Source organism: Leptonychotes weddellii, chromosome 7 (assembly GCF_054177405.1).
Source record: "Leptonychotes weddellii isolate Sample4059 chromosome 7, ASM5417740v2, whole genome shotgun sequence".
Classification (NCBI taxonomy): domain Eukaryota; kingdom Metazoa; phylum Chordata; class Mammalia; order Carnivora; family Phocidae; genus Leptonychotes; species Leptonychotes weddellii.
Window position 1 is genome coordinate 116,856,469 of NC_138375.1, and position 21,384 is coordinate 116,877,852.

Consider the following 21,384-nt stretch of genomic DNA (forward strand, 5'->3'; position numbering starts at 1 on the left):
CTGAACTACATTTGTGTTCCTGGGATAAATCCTGCTAGGTCACAATATATAATCCTCTCAGTATGCTCCTGGATTTGGGTTGCTAGTATTTTATGGAATACTTCACATCTATGTTTATAAGAGATATTGATCTATGGTTTCCTTTTGATGTCTTTGTCTGGATTTGGTCTCAGGGTAATGCTGGCCTCACAGAATGAGTCAGGAAGTGTTTTCTCCTCTTTTATTTGTGTAAAGAATTTAGACAGACTGGTATTAATTCTTCTTTAAATGTTTGGTAGAATTCACCAGTGTAGTCATCTGGTTCTGGGCTTTTCTTTTTTGGGAGGTGTTTGATTATTAATTCAATCTCTCTACTTAAGTCTGTTCCGATTTTCTGTTTCTTCCTGAGTCAGTTTTGGTAATTGTTGTGTTTCTAGGAATTTGTCCAGTTCTTCTAGGTTGTCTAATTTGTTGGCACACAATTGTTTATAGTGTTCTCTTATAATCCTTATTATTTCTGTAAGGTTGGCAGTAATTTCCTCACTTTCATTAATTCTTTCATATTTATTTAGGTTGTTCCCTTTATCCATGTGCTTTATTCCTTCATGCGGAGTTGGGTTGCTGTCTAGTATCCTTTCATTTCAGCCTGAAGGACTCCCTTGAACATTTCTTATAGGACAGGTCTCACTTCTTTCAGTGATTAGCCCCATTGTCCTTTTTCTCCATTTCATGTATTTGTTTTCTATAGTAGTTTCCAAAAATCTTTGAAGAGGGAAGTAAATAGAAGCCTTCATCTAGTCTGCTGTCACCCAGATTTGGGAGTATTAGGGAGATTGTTCCAGATATTGATGACTTTTTATTATGGCTAAGGAGTTTAGGAGTTATTAGGTTGTATTACATTGCTAGAATATACATAGAATGTTCTAAATACAGTGTTAGAATCTTCTCTTTCCTTTCACCAATTTTTATTTTTAATTTTTTCAAGATTTTATTTATTTATTTGACAGAGAGAAAGAGGGAGGGAGAGAGAGAGTGAGTACAAGCAGGGGGAGCAGCAGGTAGAGGGAGAAACAGACTCCCTGCCGAGCAAGAAGCCCGATGTGGGACTCGATCCCAGATGACCTGAGCTGAAGGCAGACGCTTAACAACTGAGCCACCTAGGCGCCCCTCACCAATTTTTAAAGTGTATGTTTTACATCATGCTGCTTGCTTGTTTGATTGATGTTGGTGAAAACATTTTATAGGTTTGTACTTTTTTAATACTCATTTGATTGGTATAAGGGAGTGTCGTTCTATGAGGACATTTGGAATTTTCAAAACTGATCGAAGGTTACATGATAATTAAATATTTCAGATCTCCTCAGGAGACTGGCTCTGTGAAATACTCATACCCCTGCATGCACTTAGCACCTGTCCTTGATGTGTACAGTCTATGCCCACACCTCTACACAGTCATGAGAAGAGTTTCTCATGTGAGACTTCTTCTGTGTCAGGTGCCTGACTGCTGCCCCCTGGCTGGCCCATCAGAAAGATGATGTTCCAGTGTCTCTGGCAACTTCTTGCACAACCGTTCTTGAGTTAAACCCCTTCCTCCCAAGGTGAGACCTTCCAGGGTGGGTCCTTCTGAGACTCCAGGAAGACATGCGCCTTCTGCTGAGGAACCTCTGACTTTGTCATCCTGGGCATCATCTATCAATCTCATAGGATTTGTATAAGGATCAAACGAGCAAACACGGGAATAGGCATACATTGGAGATACTGCAGGTTCGGTCCAGACCCCTGCAATAAAGCAAATATCACACAAAAAAAGCAAGTCAAATGAACTTTTTGGTTTCTTGGTGCATATAAAAGTTATGTTTAGGGGCACCTGGGTGGCTCAGTTGGTTAAGCATCTGCCTTCGGCTCAGGTCATGATCCCAGGGTCCTGGGATCGAGCCCCGCGTCGGGCTCCCTGCTCGGCAGGGAGTATGCTTCTCCCTCTGCCTCTGCCTGCCACTCCCCCTGCTTGTACTCTCTCTCTTGTTATCGCTCTCTGTCAAATAAATAAATACAATCTTTAAAAAAAGTTATGTTTACACTATAGTCTATTAAGTGTGCAATAGAATTATATGTAAAAAAAACCAACGTATACACCTTAATTTAAAAACACTTTGTCACTAAAAAATGCTAAACATCCTTTGAGCTTTCAGCCAGTGGCAATCTTTTTGCTATTGATGACAGATGTTGATCAGTGTGGAGGTTGCCGTAGGCTGGGGGGCTGTGGCAATTTCTTAAAATAGGAAACAATGAAGTCTGCCGCATTGAATGCCTCTTCCTTCTCATATTCTCTCTCTGTAGCATGTGAGGCTATTTGATATCATTTCGCCCACAGTAGAACGTCTTTTGAAATTAGAGTCAATCCTCTCAAACTCTGCTGCTGTTTAATCAACTAAGTTTAAATCCTATTCTAAATCCTTTTGTTGTCATTTCAACAATTGTCACAGCCTCTCCACCAGGAGTAGCTTCTGTCTTGAGAAACCACGTTCTCTACTCGTCCACAGGAAGCAGCTCCTCATCCATTCAAGTTCTACCATGAGTTGGGAGTGATTGAGTCACACCTTCGGGTTCCACGCCTAAGTCTAGTTCTCTTGCTCTTTGCACCACATGATGCACCACATCCTCCATGACTTCCTCCGCTAACATCTTGAACCTTCAATTGGTAAAAAGCACAACAAAGTGAAGTGCAATAAAACAAGATAGGCCTGTATTTTTCCAAATTACTTGTACAGCAATGGCACACACAACATAAGGTATTGCTAATATTGTGTTGCTTCCAGCCTCTGTCAGCCTAAAAGCCCTTTAGGAAAAGCAATTAGATGATAAAACACCCAGGGGAAAGATTTGTTGGGCGACTTACTACTTGACAGAAAACAGGGCTCTCCGCCCAACTCATTCACCATCACTTAAACTAGGTGTTAAGTAGAATAATTCTCTTTGGCAAATACCAGCCCTTCTGGAAATTCATGAGAGTGTTCAGAGAACTCTGAGGGAGAGAGGAACTAGTTGCCAGGAAAAGGAAAAGATCAGAGGTTATACTCTTGCTTTCATCTTTATCTGTGGCAGAACACTTAATATTTTTTAAATCTGAATTGTTCCTTCACTTCATTTGCTTTGCCCTTTGTATTTCTGTGGGTAGCCTGGTTTCTAATTCTGAAGGGTATTAACTGAGCACAAGTGACCCCTGTGACTACAGGTTATTCACCCCTCTCTCCCTGAGAGGAGATCCCTGGTCAGGATAACTTGGTTAGTCTTCCCAAAGCCATGGCTCTGCTAGAAACAGGCCCAGCAGGTCCAGACAGAGGGCATGGGTTTTCAGGTACTTGGCTCAGCCCCAGAAGCAGTGACATGGGCTATTGCCTTGCCGAAAGAAGAGCTCTCAGTGTTCAGGTAGTTATGATTTTGGCCCCCAGAAGGCCACAAATGATTGGCATCAGTAGCACTGAGAATAAGAGAGAAAACTCAGAAACTGTTCATTCATGCAACAGGAGAAAGGGCAGGCAGGATGGTAATTTATATTCTGGAGTCACCGTGAAGGCAGTTAATCAGGAACCTGGCACAGAACCAGGTTGGAGGAGAGTGGAGAAGCCAACAGGGTTACAGAAGATGAGCTTCCTTCCTTCCCACCTGAGTTAGATGCTGCGTGTTATATTATGCAACAGGCCTTTTGACTTATCTGTCCAACACTGGAGCTGTTTACCCGGGTCCATCTGTACGTTCTACCTCAAATCGCCCTGTGGCACATTTTATATATATATCTATTGTGGACTGTGTCCAAACCACAGTCTTCCCAGTCCCACCACTTACTCCAGCCGCTGCTGCAGTGACCCAGTTCACACAAGCTTTGACCATGTTCCCTGATGCGCAACCTGACAGGGCCTCACCTCGGGTCTGCGATAGAGCACCTCCTGCTTTCTACCCAGAGGGAAGACCTGGCTCGGAACTCACACAGGGGCAACCTGGAAATGTGGGGAGCGGACGCCTGTGGGGCTGCCTTTGATGGATAGGGAAGGCGGGGACAACATATAAATGCTTCCCCTTTTACCCATGAGGCAGATCAGTGTTGAGATACATTTCATGAGGCTCCTCGGAGGTTCTGGCTGGCTGGAGCAGTGCCCACAGCACTGATAGCGCATCCTCGGGTTGGGTCTCCCTCTCTCCTGCCCCCCCCATCCTTATTCCTGCTCCCTGGAATCCTGTTCCCAAATATACTACCTACCTGCACAGAAGCGCTGGCCTGAGGCCCTGCTTTCGGGGGAACCCAGGCTAAGACACTTGTGTAAGAAGGCTGGCTCTGTCCATAGTCGATTCACAGAGCGAAGGTTTCTAGCACACGGGGATTAAATCTGAGCCTTAGGCACTAAGCACCAATCACGGCTAGAAGTAGCCCAAGCTGACACAGACCAAAGTCAGGCGATGGTGCGGCCTGACTCACCAAATTGTGGAAATAAAGGTGGTAGGCAGTTGCTATTATTTAAAAAATCATTTTATTTATTAAAACATCTTCATTTCCCAAGGCACTTCAGGAGCTTTCACAAAATACGGTTTTTATCCTGGTGAGGCATATGCTTTAGGAGTACCATGGTAACATAATCATAAAAGACAGTTACACCGAACACAAAATATCTCCTGACGTGACGCGACTGTGAACACAATTTGACTTTCTTCTCTGTAATGTTTTCCCCACGATTAGGTATCACAAAAGAAGCACAGACAATGACGGCATTGTTGGCACTCAGAGAAGGTGCTAGCGGCTAAGGCTGATAAGGCCTTGCACGAACAGCAACTGCACACCTTCGCCAGAGGGATCCTGGGTTGAAAAACACAAAAACACAAAGACACAGACCAGGAGGCTGGGAACCAGCCCTTCCTAAATCTATTCTGAAGGGCAAATAACTTAAGCAGAAAAAGACATAACAAACAAACAAACAAAACACAATAAATTCTATGTTATAGTTTTGAGAAAAGAGATGAGTTTGCTTGTCTCCCTTTCTCACTGACAGACTTCCTTCGAGCCATACATCAGAAACCACAGTAGCTAGATGATGGGATTTACACCACGGTGGAAAACGAGAAGAGGAGACTTGGTGATGCATCTGTTTGGGCCTGAACAAGCCCAGTGCTTGGATCAGATGTAAACAAGTCTACCCAGTAGTCACACTGAGTGGTCCAAGAGCTCACAAATCAATGCACTTGCCCTTGTTCTGAATCTGCTCGGTTCCCTCCACAGTAATTACCTTTAGGTTTCCACAGATCTGTGCTCTCCTGCCTGGGGAAGCAACAATCCCAGTTAATGTGCCCTGTGACTAAGAAAGGGTGAGAAATCACATTCCCTGTGCAATTCTGTCTTTTCCTCTAAAGTGCACCACGAGAGGGAAACAGGAGGAGGTTAGGTGGGAGCTGAGACCTCCAGTCTTCTCAGGAGGTCTGAAATTAACATGTAAGTTTAGCAGGTGCCTCTCCTATTCTTCCAGGCCCCACAGGTCCTGGTGAACAGTTAACTTCTTAGGAAGCGCCCATCCACCGTTCACCAAGTCCGTACGTCAGGGTGTATCTCAAGTTGTCGGTCTGGAGGGAAGGTTGTGTTCCAGGAGTAGAGGCGGCCCGAGTCCGGCTGTCCAGCCAGGAGCAAGTCAGACACAGGGGCAACATAATGAACAGCAGAGACCCCCCCTCCCCACCCCCCGCTGAAGGACTCAGTGTCTACACAAGTGCTTCTTGACAGGACAGTCTTCCCTCCTCACCTCACCCACTGGAGGTTGTGTTATAAGGCTGTGCTTTTAAGGACTGTGGAGCTTTCTTCATCGTCTCTTAACATCCTTGTGTGGCCTGGAGTTTGCCTGTATTTTATGCTATAAAAACAAGCAACACCAATGTTAGTAACAAATCTTTAAAGATGTCTACCAGTCTCTAAACAGACAAACAAAACCCAGACCTGAGGTTATCTCACTAAGGGGAAAAAACATCTTGGAGCAGATTCTGAAAGGCTTCTCCTGGTCTCTCCCACCCGAGAGCAGGTGTAGTGGTTGTGAGGTTCACCCTGACATGGTGGCCTGCGTCAGACCAGACGGGACAGTCTGTAAGCACCTTGCCATTCCTGACCGATGTCTGTGAGTTTGTGGGGAATCCTCAGCCAGGCCCAGACCCCGGGCGTCAACACTGCGACCCAGAGCGACCTTACCCTTTGACCCTTAGCATCTGGTCAATGGTGTCCGGGAGGGGAGTGCTGAAGCTCTCTGGGAGGAACAAGGTGAGAATGGCTGTCAGGATGGTCAGACTCCCCATGAGAATGTAGGGCAGGAAGCGGTCGTAGGCACCTATGGCAAAGTAGACAGAACCACCCCGCCAGGGAAGCAGTCAGACTTGGTCTCCCTCCCTCCCTCCGTGCTCCCAGGACTCTAAAGAGACCGCGTGCCTCCTAGGCCTTGGCTTCTCCCACAGTCCGAGCTGCCAGACTGGACTCTGGCACCAGGACAGGTCTCAGAACAGACCTGGCACAGAGGTGCCCAGAGGTCAGGCAGCGCCTCACGGTGCAGGGAAGGGGTGCAGACTGGGGGGGATGGGGCTGAGCCGTGATTGCTATTCCTATTTCCCAATGCTGGGTTTCCACGGAACTCAAGGTTCTCATCCAGGGACAGGAATAACTCCTCCACCTCTCCAGCTGGGTCACAACCTGCTCAATTTGCCTCTAGGCCAGATATGGTGTTTCTGCTTGTCAGATCCATGTAATATGTTCACAACACACTCTGGGTACTCTCAACGTGGCTGCCAGCCTACCCCAAAGATGTGCTGGCGAGGGACGTGCCAGGAACATCAGCTGCCACAAGGAAACAATTTCAAGTAAGAATAAAAATGGCACAAGGCAGGGGTGCTTGGGTGGCTCAGTCTGTTAAGCATCTGCCTTCGGCTCAGGTCATGATCCAAGGATCCTGGGATCGAGCCCCGCGTCGGGTTCCCTGCTCAGCAGGGAGTCTGCTTCTCCCTCTCCCTCTGCCTGCCACTCCCCCTGCTTTGCACTCTTGCCCTCTCTCACTAATAAATAAATAAATAAATAAAATCTCCAAAAAAAAATGGCACAAGGTAGATTTATACACAGTATAAAACCAAAGTGCTCCAAATGACAATAATCCTCAGCCCATCAGACCTCTTGAATAGCCATCTTTCCCTCCGTGTTCCTTTTATACTCTGATTCCAAGAAGAAATTTCTCCAATTAAGTACATGGGCTCCCGATACCACCATGCAGTTTCTTAGGATAAAGAAACCAAATCCTCTGATGGAAGGCCTGGGATGGCTAAAACAGAAACACAACTCTCTGCTTGCTTATCTCATCGATTTCCAGCTGGTCTGTAAGTTGTGTTCCACGTCCAAGTGAGTGCGTCCTCCACAGTGTGCCTGGACACATGCCTCTCCAGGCACAGATTTGGTCCCAGACGGGTCCCGTTTGCTGTGGGTGCCGGCTTTGCTGGTAACAGGCCCCCATGGCTCACAGTAAGGGCCTTCAGTGCTTGCACCTCACCCTCCTATGTGCCCTCAGCCCCCAACACTCACCGAGGTAAACGAAGTAGGGAGACAGGATGCTGCCCAGGCGGGACGCGGTGGAGCTGACCCCCACGCCCATGTTTCTCACCACGGTGGGGTACAGCTCAGCCGTGTACACGTACACCATGGAAAAGGCAGCAGTGACTCCAAACTTGCCCAACATCACCAGGACGGTGGCCAAGTAATACAAATCTGGAGAGGAAAAGGGAAGAGAGTAGAAGGCACCAACTCACGCTACGCTGCTACCAGGGGGTGCCCGAAGCAAACATACTTTCTCCTTTCTGGGATGTGGGGGACAGTTTCTCTGATGTCCTACTGTGGGATAAGTGGCTGTAGCCAAGATGTCCCTCCAAGTTGATTACTGAGAGGAGGCTGGGACCCGCAGCTATGTGAGGACACATCCTTCTCCTCAGCCTACAGACCACCAAGGTGAGCCCTCAACAGCCCAAGTAAAGCTGCTCCACGCCCCAAGTCATTAAAGACATGCCTGTCAAGGGGTCAGGTGGCACCCCAGAACCGCACTCTGCATGCACTGTGGAATTAATGAAGGACCTGTGGATGAATGGGAGTTTCCCTCTACTCAGACCTCAACAAGTCATAGGCCAGCAGATCCCCAGGAACGATCCTCCGAGCTGCCCTGCTCTGGGGTGAACCTCTCTGTGTGTACCCTGATGGACTCCGCTGCCAGGCTGCAGTGGGGGCTGTTCCCAGGCACAGTGCTGCCAGGCTCAGGGGCCCACACACGATCAACCCCAAACCCATGTGTACGACAGCTCTGGGCACCATGATGGAATAGGAGGGTCCACCCGCTGTCCTATGAATTGTGGAAAAGGGCCACCTCCCACCCATCTGTGGCCTGTGAGAACCATGCTGTTCCCAGCCCCTCCCTTCTCCCTTCCTTCATCTCTTCCCGCTCCCTCTTCCTCCTCAGACACGCCAGAGGTATGCCCTCCTCAGGCTCTCTGCTTCTGCTGTTTCTTCGGCCTGAAACGTTCTACTTGGAGACCTTTCGTGGCTTTCCCCCTTATTTCATCTATGTTTCTGCTCCGCTGCCCCCTCTTCAGGGCCACTGTCCGTGACCGCTCTATATAAACTTCCTTTACTGGTATGATAAAAGGTGACCCAGTCTGCACCATATTAAGCATTTTATTTACTTGTCTGTTGTCTTCTCAACTAGAGTGTGAGCTCCAGGAGGGCCTGGGGTTCTGCCCGACTTGTTTACTTCTGCGTCATTACTTCATGCCCCAAGCACAGTGCCTAGCCCAGAGAGGCACTCTGGAGCTACTCGCTGAATATATACATGACTAAAGTAGGGCCAGGTTAAAATGCCATGGCTTTGGCTCTCTTTCTTCCCCCTTACCCTGCAGAGAAAAACACGTACACACTCATTAACTTGGGCAGAGAGTAACATTAACCACCAGCCCTATATGGTTGCTCTCACCACTCCCCCAAAGCCCTGACCATGACCTGTGTCTGGTCCCAGGAGACACGTTCTCTTGATTATTTTATTTATTTTTGGGGGGTGAGGGATGCAGATATGCAAGTGAGCTGTCATAGCATGATTTTATTTTCTTTATGAATTGGGGGAGACGGCCTGGTAGAGGATGAGGAGCTCGCGAAAGCCCCAGGCCGCAGATGCACAGCGTGCCTACCTGGGGGCACCAGCTGCACGGAGAGGAGAACGCTGCCGCCCAGGAAGAGGGCCGTGGCCATGGAATAGCGCCGGGGCAGGCGCTGCAGCAGCAACCAGGCCAGCACGTACGCAGGGACCTCAACCACTGCCAAAAGGAAGCAGTTCACGTAGATGTCCCCGTGCAAGTTCGGAGTGTCGAGGGAGAGCCCGAAATAGCCCACTGATATGGTCATCCTGAAAGAGAGCACAGGGAGAAGCTGGAGAAGCGGCAGCCCTGTGCCTCCCAACCGGAACAACTTTTAAAATACAATTACTGCAGGAAATTCAAAACTATCCTTACCGGGAGGAGAGCAGATTTAACCCCGAGTCTTCTTGGGACAAAAGAGAATTTCCTCCCAACCCCATGTTAACTCTGGGCCAGAGCAGTACCAGAGCATTCCCAACACAGTGTCCCAGCAAAAAGGCTTATATAGTTCAGACAGATTTACTTTGTTGAAAACCACCCCGCAAGCCCAGTAACAGCCTCCAACCTGCCTTCTGGCTTTAAAAACCCTAACTGAAGCACCTACAAAAGCTACTTCCCTACCCTCTGACCCTCCCCAAATCCAGCAACTGCAGAAGGAGGGAGGGAATGAGCGCAGAGGCCGGTATCGAGTGGAGTGTGACAGGACTGGAGGCATAGGATAAAATAAGGAACAGTAATTAGGTCAAACATTTGAAGAAAGACCCCCCAGCAGACCTTCGGTCTGTGGCAACCAGCCAGGAGGAGGCTGGACAGAGGCGGCGGACCCCAACCCCACTGTACTCGTGAAGAAGAGGAGGGGCTCCCAATGGTGGGGACATGTCATCTCTCATCTGCATGCTTCCCGGCGTCCCAGGCTTGGACCCTGTCCCTAGCAGGCATTCTCTCTGCTGATGACCAGCCCTCTTTGGCAAACCAGACCTTTATGGATTAGAAGGCTTTGAGTTCATCTGCACATTGAAACCACAGCTGGTACCATCAGGGGAAAGGGAATGTCCAGGAGTCCCTGGGGAATCCAGAGCTGGAGGAGCACCTGGGTGAACCACAGAACAGGTGACTCATCGCAGGCTTGCCAGTCTGTGGTGCAGGCTGGATGCTGTTCCTGTCTGAGGGCAACGCAAGGGTGGTGCACTGCCCGGAGGGATCCTGGGCCATTCCTTGGAAATGGGTGACTCACAGTACCCCCCGGTGAGCCAAAGAGCTGGCTGCCCCAAAGCTGGATGACTCTAGTAATAAGGACTCGGAGATGAAATCTGCTTTTGTCACCCAGCAGGCTCAGGTATTCTTGTAGAATCCCAAGGGTCTGGCCACTGAGCAGATGCTACTGAGGCACTAGGCTCTGTCCCCTCTCTCTGGTAACTCACAAGCGTCCTCCTGACACACTTGGCAAAATGCCTCATTAGAAGGAGCCTGAGGAGGACATCTAGGCCATGGCCCTGCCTCCAGGACAGTCTGTGAACATCCCAGAGGGAGGATGTCCTGCTTCCACATTTCCAGACAGTACTTAGCAGTCTCTGTAATGGAAAGGACATAATGGCTTCACTTAGATCCTTCTTAAAGGCCTCCCTGTCTTCTTCAGTCACTGTCTGAGGAACAGGGGACAGAAACAAACTAGGGCCCACAGTGACCAAGGATCTGCCTCGGGACCTGGAAGGATTCCCCAAAGACTCCATAGCTTCCCCCAAATCCAACAGATTTCATACTCCTTTTCTGAGATTCCAACTAGCTCAGATTATGATATGCCCACTTCTTTCACTGCAGGGAAGATCCTTTCTACTTTTTGATGACACACGCTCTCAGTTTTGGTCTGAGACACATCTGCAAAGGAGAGGCCTGGCAGCCACTGCCAGATGCTTTGTCTGGAAGCTTCAGGTAGGTCTCACTTACGCACCACAGAATTATGGACATGACAGTGACCATTCGGATATTCCGGGTTCGGAGCAGATCCAGAATGCTGTGGGACGGCTGCTTCTCAGAACTCAGGTCTTGCAGCTGCACGAACGATATGACAAGGGCATGGGAGGGAGAGGTTGGAGACTCGGGGATCCCATAATATACCCGAAACCCTGCGTCTCCGAGTTGGCGAGTGTTTTGTTTCTTTCTTGAAAAGAAAAGTACGGTGAGTGTATCTTGAGCTGCGGAAGGCTTCCCCAGGACATGTCAATGACCCATTAGTGAACGAGAATAAGGAGGAAAAGTAGGTGACCAGTCCCTCAGGGGAGGCAGCCAAGGTGGATCCAGGCCCAAGCCGACAGCCCTCCCGGCCCCACCTCCAGCCTCCATCAGTGTCCACATTCCAGGGAGGCCTCTGAGCCTTCCTTCCCAAGGCTGGCTCCCTGCCCTCTGGGTCAGAGAGAGAAACTGGCTGTGTAGTTTATTGATCTGATATTTTAAAAGAATTAATGTTTTGAGTCCTCATACCATGTAGTTACTGGTCTACTTCCAAGGAAAAAAATTTCAGATAGAAAAACAGGAAAATTGACCTCAGCTTCACCCAGAGTAACTTCCTATGAAATTTGGCACAGCCAAGAACATTAATAAACCACACGTCTAAACACACTGATGTTGCTTTCTTAAGCAAACCCAGCTTTAGAGTTTGTTTTTCTCGAGTTAGCAGTTCAACAGGAGGTCAACTTTTGACTTAATGGAGTCCCTGAAATAGCCTCATTTCCTCAAAGACGCCAGTGGGGTTCTGGGTTCACCCAGACTAACCCCTCACTGAAAAGCCACCAAGGCCACCACACTTAAAAGCCCTCCCTGCTACCTCCTCCTCACCCTGATGTCTGTGCTTTAAAGCCCCTTCCAGGACATGCTGAGTGGGAGCTGTTGCCGAGCCAGCACTTAACTATGAGGCCAGCAGGGCCCAAGCCACAGCTTCTCTGATGCCTCTAGTAACTGGGCTCCCTCTCCTAAGCCCTGGGTCTGCATCCCGAGTCCCAAGCATCTCTCATGTTCCTTCTGCACACATACTTCAGTACGACGGCTGGTGGCCGTTCTCACAGCCGGTCCCTTGTCTTCCCATCAGATCAGAGACACATTCCAAAGGCCCATCAGCCAGCAATTACAACTTCTAACCTCCTGTGGTAGTCAGGAGACTAAGGAAAACTGCCTCCTGTAGCGGGTGGAGGGAGAGGGAACAGGAAGGAGAAGCAAGACCCAGGAATCAGGCAGAGCCAGGAAATTACTCATGGTGCATGAGAACAGGGTTTGCAAGAGGCGTGGGGTGGGGGAAGGGGCAGATATCAAGAAGGACCTGGCTCCAAGAGCATATGCAATGATTAACGATTGGTGAGTGGAAGGAGACTGAACATTTCTAACCCCAAATCTATTTCTGCTTCATATTTTATGTACTATATTTCTTTAAGATGAGAAACTACATAAGACATAAGAAACAGTGATTTCCCACAATGCCAACTTCACGAAAGGCCTATTACTCAGAAAGAGTGTTATTCAAATTAATTGTTAAACTATAATAAGATTGCCTAGAAAAGAATTACATAGGGCGCCTGGGTGGCGCCCAGTTGGTTAAGCGACTGCCTTCGGCTCAGGTCATGATCCTGGAGTCCCGGGATCGAGTCCCGCATCGGGCTCCCTGCTCGGCAGGGAGTCTGCTCCTCCCTCTGACCCTCCTCCCTCTCGTGCTCTCTGTCTCTTGTTCCTTCTCTCTCAAATAAATAAAATCTTAAAAAAAAAAAAAAAAGAATTACATAAAGTATGACAACTTAAAACCCACGGGAAAGGTGAAAGAGTTAGACAGTTGGTGCCTTCTTCCCAACTTGTGAATTTTAACAGGGCCTGCTCGGGGGCAGCTGGGGCTCGGGCAGGGAGAGGGCTGGGCTCCTGCATGGTGCTGTCCTAAAATCATGGTCACTGAGACCCTCCCACCAGCTCCCTTGCAGTGCTTACCTCACTTGACTCGAAGATAGTTGAGGGTGCAACAATCCCGTTCATTTTGGCAGCGTTGCGGATGATCACCTCTGCCTCTTTAAGTCGTCCCTGAGAGATGAGCCATCGGGGGGACTCAGGGATGAACCTGGAAGTACAAGGAGCCAGGTGTAGCCTATGTGGAGGTGGGAAATGGGGTTTTAGAACCAAACATGGGTTTGGGGAATGTCCAAACAAAGAGATGGTTCACACCATACCCACTAATGATCCAACGTGTGAGTTTCTGAGTACCCTGGAGTGCACAAAATTTAGAGGGGCCTGCACACCAGGTTGGGATTCCTCTTCAGGCTGGCCACCTCCATTTCTGAAGAGCGGTGGTGCCACCTGCTGGACTCTGAAGAGACAGGCACAAGCTGGGCTCCTGACGCCTGGCTTCTGCGGTGGGTGGAGGCCAGCCCTTTCTCTTGCCCCACTGTACTCTCCTGCTTGGCCCCAGCATCCACAGAAGCTTCTGCACTGGCCTCTTAGCCTGTAGTTTTTCCTCACTCCCCGATCCCGGATCCACCCAAGTGACTTGTCAGACCCCCTACATATGTTTATCAAAGCCCCTGGGACTTAGAGACTTTGTGGATCTTTATTTTCTACTTCACTCGATGGCCCCTGCCCTTTGGTCATGACCAGGACCCATGCTGTGCTCTGTGTCCTCTCCCATTATGCTCTGAAATGCTCTCAGCTCTGAGGGGAGCTGTGATTTCAACAACCCCACCTGCAAGGTGTGATTCCCACCTCAGCCCCTCTGCTGTGTTCCCTCTCTTGGTAAGGAAGGCCTCCTCTCTGCCTGCCTAACTCCTCTATCTTGGAGGCCCATGTGGAACCTGGCTTCCTCTGTGAAGCTAGCCAGAGGACTCTCACTTCCAGTGCTCTCCCTCTTCTCTCAGCACCTGTGGCCTGGGGCCTCAGGAACACACAACCAGAACCGGGGCCTAAGCTGTCTTGTCAGTCCCATAGCTTCCTGAAGGTCAGGCTAAACGCCATCAGCTCTCAGCTGCTACTTCTTCCTCTCCCTGCACGTTGATCGGCCCAGCACAGGCCTGAGAACAAGTCTGCTGATGTCTGGGGATTTCGTGCTGTTTTCTTTTCGGCTCTTCTGAGTGTGGAGAAAGCGTTCCGAAATGACTTACAAAGAATTTCTACTTCCAGGCTCTGGAAGCCCGGGTACGGCTCTGCGGCTTGCTGCTGCCCCCCCTAGTGAAGGCCGAACAGAAGACACCCGCTGGTGGGCGCGGCTGGGCACGGCTGGGCGCAGGCGACACTCACCACCAGAGGGCCACACACAGCACCCCGGGTGCCGTGAGCGCCAGCAGCAGCATCCGCCAGTCTCGGATGAAGTAAGCAAACAGCGGCAGCAGCATGTAGCCAAACGCGTAAAATATGCACACTCCTAACGTGGAGAATAGAATACGAACCGGCTTGCCAAGAATTTCTGTTCCTGTTCGAAAACAAGGGAGGAGGCATGTTAGTCCTTTCGTTTAGGTCATTTCCTCACTCATCTTCTCTTGTATGATTCTCAACATACAGGAAAGGGAGCAGCCCCGCCCTAGGGAGGGATGGGATTCTGAACCTGCTGCAGGCTGAACACCTGCTGGGGGTGCCCCCCTGGGACCTCTTAGGCTTCCCAGGGACGGTTCCGCCTTGCAAATTTCATCACTTCCACAAGCCATATGCTAAAGATGCCATGTGAGGCCTCAAAGTGTAATCCTCACGTGAGGAAGAATTTATGAAAGGGGAAGTCATCATGAAGGACACACATGCGGGCTCAAGGAAATATTCTTTTAAAAAGATTATTCTATTGGATGTGAAGAGAAAGAAATAGTCCTTTCAACATACAACCCAAGGAACCCAAAGACCAATAAGCTAGAGTGAGATTCCTCCAAACAGTGAGACTGGTGACTGTTGAGTGAGAATAAGCCAAAGCCCCACAGTGTGTACTCGGAATTAAAACTCTTAAGGTCTTGAGACTCAAGTCCATTCGTATCAATTCATTCTTGCCAGTTTCAGAGAACACAATGCTTTGCAGAAGAGGCAGCTTTCTTCCTTGACGAGCCTGCCATTTGTGGTCCCTGTTCCTCATATCATGTCTTTATCTTTCCTTAACAACCTCAGCCCTGGGAAGGTCCTGTTTTTTCATTGATGATCTTGGGTGAATTCTAGTAAAATGGCTATTGAATACTAAGGGGACCAGAAAAGATCTGGAACTCAGGCTGTTGTGCTCCTGGGGACTCAAGGCTGGGCAAACTGGGTTCACCACACAGCCCTGGTTGGTGTTGCTAACGACCACTTTCCCTTGAGGGATACCACGGCCGTCTCTAGAGAGTGGATGGTGGGGTGACGGTGAAACACAGGATCAAGTACTCAACTCCAACTTGTTGGCCATACCCAGGACAAATGCTGCCACGTAGTTGGAGATCTGGCCCATGCCCACAAGGACAAACAGCACAGTAAACATCTCAAAGTTCTTCGAGAAGACCTGCAGAAAGCTGAAGCCCGTCTGCATGCCCATGGTCACAAAGAGCACGTTCTTCCGACCAAACCTGGGAAGGAAAAGAGAGTGACAGAGATCCAGCTGGGAGAAGGTGGCAGAAATGGGCCCCACCAAGAGGGATTTTCCCCAGAGCCATCCAGGGAGGAGTCATGGACGATGCTGCCAGGGCACATGGCACGGACAGTCCCCGTCCCCAGTACTGGGCCTGTTACTCGCCCCCCCACCCTGCCATCCCCAGGATCAGTGTGCAGCCCAGGCACTAGGATGCCCTCATGATAGTGCCAGAATTACGATAATGATTGCAAGGCATCGAAATGCATTCACTATACTTAAATCCATACATTCATAATGTTTTTTTTTTTTTAAAGGACTGGTTTATTTTGGAGGATGATAAAGAAACAAGTCATTTTAAATGAAGACTGGTAAATAGAGGGAAAGAAACACTTGTCCTGAAATTCCTATGTAAAGTATCTGAACAGGAACCAATAATGGATGAGGGAAAATATCATTTTATAAAAGTATTCCAACAATTAAATGAAAAAGAAGTGATAAAATTAGAATATCAACATTTTATATTCCTCAATAAATGGGCATTATGTTGGGGCATTATGTTTCAGTGATTGCTAACAGTCTTTTCTTGAAGAGACAACTGAATTAACATGATTCCTAGTCTTGCTAAGGGGTATGAGCCTGGATCTGATGAAATCTCCAGATCCAGCCACCAATTTGCAGGAAATGAAGAGAAATGAGGAAGATACTGAACTGCACCATGAGTATGCAACCAGCAAAATCCAGCCTGGGAAATTCTGCAGTGGAACAGCCCTGGGTGCAAAAGATAAAGTGTCTGGCAAAGAAAAGGATGGAGGAAGAATCCCTTCATCAATCCCACAAAAACTTATCAAAAATTTTTAAGTGGGCAAGACTAAACTTGTGTTTAAGGATACACATCTGGATAATAAAGCTGCAAAAACCCCACAAGTGATTACTGTAACAGCCAGGCTGGTGGTTAATTATGGGCAGGGGGGGCAGGGAAGGCTGTGGTACCTGGGATGGGACATGTGCACAGGGCTCCTTGGTGGCCAGCAAGGTTCTTTTTCTTGACTTGGTGGTAGTTACAAGGTTATTTCCCTGGAATAATTCATCAACCCACACATTTGTTCTGTGTGGTTTTCTGTATGTGTTCATTAAAAAAAATTTTTTTTTTTTTAAAGATTTTATTTATTTGACAGAGAGACACAGCGAGAGAGGGAACACAAGCAGGGAGAGTGGGAGAGGGAGAAGCAGGCTTCCCGCGGAGCAGGGAGCCCGATGCGGGGCTCGATCCCAGGACCCTGGGATCATGACCTGAGCCGAAGGCAGACGCTTAACGACTGAGCCACCCAGGCGCCCCTAAAAAAATTTTTTTTAAATGTTGGTTTTTGGGGCACCTGGGTGGCTCAGTCGTTAAGCGTCTGCCTTCGGCTCAGGTCATGATCCCAGCGTCCTGGGATCGAGCCCCACGTTGGGCTCCCTGCTCCGCGGGAAGCCTGCTTCTCCCTCTCCCACTCCCCATGCTGTGTTCCCTCTCTCGCTGTATCTCTCTCTGTCAAAGAAATAAATACAAATCTTTAAAAAAAACAAATGTTGGGTTTTTTTGTGGGTTTCATCTGTTTTAAAGATAGTGTCATAGGGAGAAACAAGTCAATGTACTTCATTCAACCCAGCAGGTTCCGCCTTACTGTGGCCAGGGCTGGCTGACACCCATTTTCACTCAATGAATGTATATATGAACCTCAGTTATATACTAGGCACTAGGGATACAGGTGAATTATAAAACACAGACCAAAACTCTTGTTTCTACCCACAAGGGGCTTAGAGCCTACAGGTGGTAAGACAGGAATCATATTGTCATCAAGCCACCAGACTACTGAACGTGCAATCACACACTGACACAAGCACACTGGAGGACCAGTGCCCAGGTTCACAAGAGACACGACCAAGGAACCTACCCTGGCCTGGGAGTAGGGGCTGGGGACGTGGGCATTCAGGGAAGGTCTCCCTGATGGCCAGACACTGAGATAAGGCCCAAAGAAGAAGTTATTATTGAGGAGGGGGAGTAGGCGATAGGGACAAAGCTTTTGATGATATTCGCTGTATAGTGGAGGGGACCAACATTACCTATGATAACACCTCTTATTTACCAATTTCTGACAGGTGCTACTAAGAAAAGGCACAAGGAAGCAGAGTAATATAAACCGGGGACCCTGAGTTAGCCTTCATGGTCAAGGAAGGTCACGGGAGTGGTTGGGGAATGCCGGGAAGAGCACACACAAGCGCGGCTGGAGGGGGCATGAAGACATGCGCAGATAGCAGCCGGCGTCACTGGCGTCAGGGGTTCAACATGAGACCGCAGGGGTTGGGTGGGGACCAAGCTGCAGAAGGCCTTGTTGCCATGTTAAAGAGTCTGGTGCTTCTCTCCCCTGAAACAGGTTTTTCGCTTGTTTTTGGCACTACTAGCATCTAGTAGGTAGAGGCTGGAGATGTTCTAAACATCCTAAAATGTCCAGGATAGCGTCCCGTAACACAGAATTCTCTGGCTCAAAATGTCAACAGTGCCAAGGCCGAGCAACCCTGTCTAGAAAGAGACCAAGTTTCCCTGCATTATTCTATAACAAGCGCGCCCAACACGCCAGCCAAGGGAAGGTCCCTTCCTACAGGGCAGACAGGCGTGACCGCTCCCCATGCCTTCCCTTCCCACGGGCTCCCTGGGATGGACGGTAAGGAAGAGAAAGACCCAGCGAATCCTTACATAGCACCAGTCCTTAGCAACCCAGTCTGGGGTTGGGCTCAGAAATGCTCACTTTTAAAGTCTGTCAACAAAATGTCAACCACACATGTGCTTACAAAAACAGTAAGTACCATTCTACCTCTTCCCAGGGCTGTGCCCCTCTTGTAATTCATGCACAAAACGGCAATTCAGTAAGGTCAGATAAAATGTGGTGACCGCCCAGGATTATTTTCACCGCTCTTGAATTTCAGGCTTATTGATCTTTGCCCTAAACGAAAAGTGACTGTGGATATCCCAGACAAGCTGAGGTATGAATCTACTGCTGAGGTCATTTGTTTGGCCTAGGTTTTTGAGCCAGCTTACTTAGAAATAATGAGATCAGAAACTGTCCATCCCACGGAGCCCGGCGCCTTCTGGGGGGTGTCGCCAAGCTTGTGGGGTGATGCTGGGAGCTGAAGGGAGGGCCTCAGCCAGAACAGCCACACTTTTAGCTACTTCATTTACTTGACTTAGATGCCCTACTTAAAAGAAGTCTGCTGATGAGATTTCTAGAGGGTTTGTAAAACACTGTACTTGTCCTTCAGAAGACTAAGGTGGTCCTCAACATACTCATTAATTTTGCTTCTAGTGTTTCCCTGGGATCAGATCTGTGGAAATGAAACACTTTCCTCATGCAATCACCGTGTTCATGGTAATCAGGTTCTCAGGCTAGCCCACGAAGGTCTGCTTAACCCATGACAGAGGTGACCCAGAAAAATGCACTGAGTTTCAACTTTGAACTTGGGGCACCTCCTCCTTGATTTTCACATCAAGGAAATTCCTCTTTCAGCTGCCACTCAACCCTGTGACAGGGATCTCCCAGCAGCCCACCTGGAAGGTCTCAAAGCTCCATCCTGGGCAGCCCCTCTTCCCATTCTACACTCGCTCTGGGCAATCTCTTCCACGCTCTGGATGCTTTGTTGAGGGTCCTATGGAGCTGACAATTCCCAAATGTATTTCTCCAGCCTACACCTTTCATGGAACACCAGGGCCACACATCCAACTGCAGGCTCACTTCATCCATTTAGGACTCTCATAGTCACCCCAAATTCAGTACATTCAAACTGAGCTCTGCATCTTCTCCTACAAACATGATCTTCTTCCAGAGTTCCTTGTCTTAGAGAAGGGCATCGTCATCAGCTCCGCTGTATAGGCCCAAAATTTCCCCTCACTTCCCACATCCAACCCACAGCCAAGTCCTGTTGGTTGGATCTCCTACCTCTCTTCTCCATTTCTACCACTGTCAGCCTAGTCCAAACCATCATCATTTCCCACATAAATTATTGTGACAGCCTCTTAATTGGTCTCTCCACAACCCCTCTTTCTCCCTTTCAATCCTTTCTCTGCAAAGTTATCAGATAATCATTAAAAAAATATAAATCTGATTACGCTGTACTCCTGCTTTATAAAACTCTCAATAGCTCCCCACTGCTCTGTGACTAAACCACAGACTCCTACGTATCATCAGCTAAGCCTGGCCTGCTCTTCTGCTTGGGCCTCCACCTGCCTCACCCGCTTCCTCTCTATCACTCTCCACACCTCCACCCCAGAGGACTTTTTTCCAGTTTCTAAAGTGAGCTGCCTCTTCTTGAGTTGAGGCTTACTTAAGTACAGCTTTTTTTGCCCACAATGCTTCTTCCTCTCTCTACCCCTTTATTGTTGGCTGACTTCTATTCCTCTTTCCACTCCCAGCACATACTTCACCTTCTCAGGGCGGCTTCACCAGGCCTCCTCCATCAGACCCTCTCTTAGCATCCTGTACTTCTTCTCTGTATTGCATACACCACGAAGGACAAGTATACCCCTCAATTAGTTGTTTAATACATTCTGCCTTGCTAGAAGGTAAGTTCTAGGAGAGCATGGCCCGAGAACAGAGGGTCAAGACTCTTTGGGCCTAAATCCTACCTCTGCCACTTGCTGGCTTTGGGACTGTGCAAGTCATTTAACTCCTCCGGGTTTCATTTTCCCCACCTGTAAAATGAGAGTAATAATACTTCCTACTTCATAGGGTTATGATGGGATTATTTTTCTTTCTTTTAAATTTGTACAGTGCTTATTGAGGGTGGCTGGCATATGTTAGGTGCTATATGTTTGTTAGATAAATATAAGTAATCAACTGATGCTTGCTGCTAGATTAAGGATCTCGGGAAGCAAAGGTCTTTCCCCTGAAAGGGCACGTGGCTCAGGCTTGTCTAGAACTGTCAATCAGTGGTCAAGGCCTACTTGACTCTTAAATGCTCACTGGTGACTGCAAGAATTTGTCACTTTTCTAGTGGCTAGATGATACTTGGGAAACACAAATCTAGTGAGAAATGCATATATTTCTCATGAGGAATGGATTCTCAGGTAAAGACAATAAGCTATAGAGATAAACATGCCAGGACATCACCTGAGTTTGTGCTCCGGGATAACATAAGTTTGTTCTTAAAGTAGGATGACATTCTCATCCTGAACTTCTCTATTAGACCCCAACCAGCTAGGAGGATGCTGGGACTCCACTGAGTGATCCAGTACGGCCAAGGACCTTGGTGAAGGCTACTCTTCTCACCGTGGGCTTCTCCAACAGACCCTGGAGCCCTGGGGTAGGAAGATACCACATAATGGACCCCTCTGAGAACTTCACGGAAACTATGGACCTTTCTCCAGAAAAAAAAATGTTCATATACAATTTCTAAAATTTTGCATATAATTTCAAGAGTAGATGAACTCCTTAAGCCATGAAAGGAACTTTTGAGTTAAAAGCCTTGGAATTATATAAATAACCTGCTTATAAGTCAAAACAGTACATGTCTTGCTTGCTGTCAAGTAGGTGCTACAAGCTGTAAGCTAAGGGGCATCAGCCCTGTGAACACAAGAGTTCTGCCCATTACACTACTACTGGCCAGTAAGATCCCCTCTCATCATGCAGAGAGAATGACGGTTTGGGGAATACAGAGGTGGC

At 48.4% G+C, this 21,384-nt stretch overlaps 1 protein-coding gene across 2 annotated transcripts in view; it reads right to left on the minus strand.

The window, feature by feature from the left end:
* Positions 1-1,741: 1,741 nt before the first annotated feature.
* The window catches only part of SLC22A5 (solute carrier family 22 member 5), a 78,089-nt gene continuing 58,446 nt past the window's right edge, over positions 1,742-21,384 (minus strand). Inside the window, exons 4-12 of one of the 2 annotated variants that reach the window (XM_081827083.1) lie at positions 15,532-15,686; positions 14,413-14,584; positions 13,117-13,243; positions 11,102-11,202; positions 9,208-9,422; positions 7,565-7,747; positions 6,197-6,332; positions 5,760-5,867; positions 1,742-1,758 (exon numbers count right to left, since the gene is read on the minus strand). In XM_081827083.1, coding sequence (XP_081683209.1) covers positions 5,780-5,867; positions 6,197-6,332; positions 7,565-7,747; positions 9,208-9,422; positions 11,102-11,202; positions 13,117-13,243; positions 14,413-14,584; positions 15,532-15,686 — 1,177 coding nt within the window. In that variant the 3' untranslated portion in view covers positions 1,742-1,758; positions 5,760-5,779. Of the gene's footprint in view, positions 1,759-4,483; positions 5,868-6,196; positions 6,333-7,564; positions 7,748-9,207; positions 9,423-11,101; positions 11,203-13,116; positions 13,244-14,412; positions 14,585-15,531; positions 15,687-21,384 lie in introns of those variants that run through there. The other variant, XM_081827082.1, reaches the window with a different exon arrangement.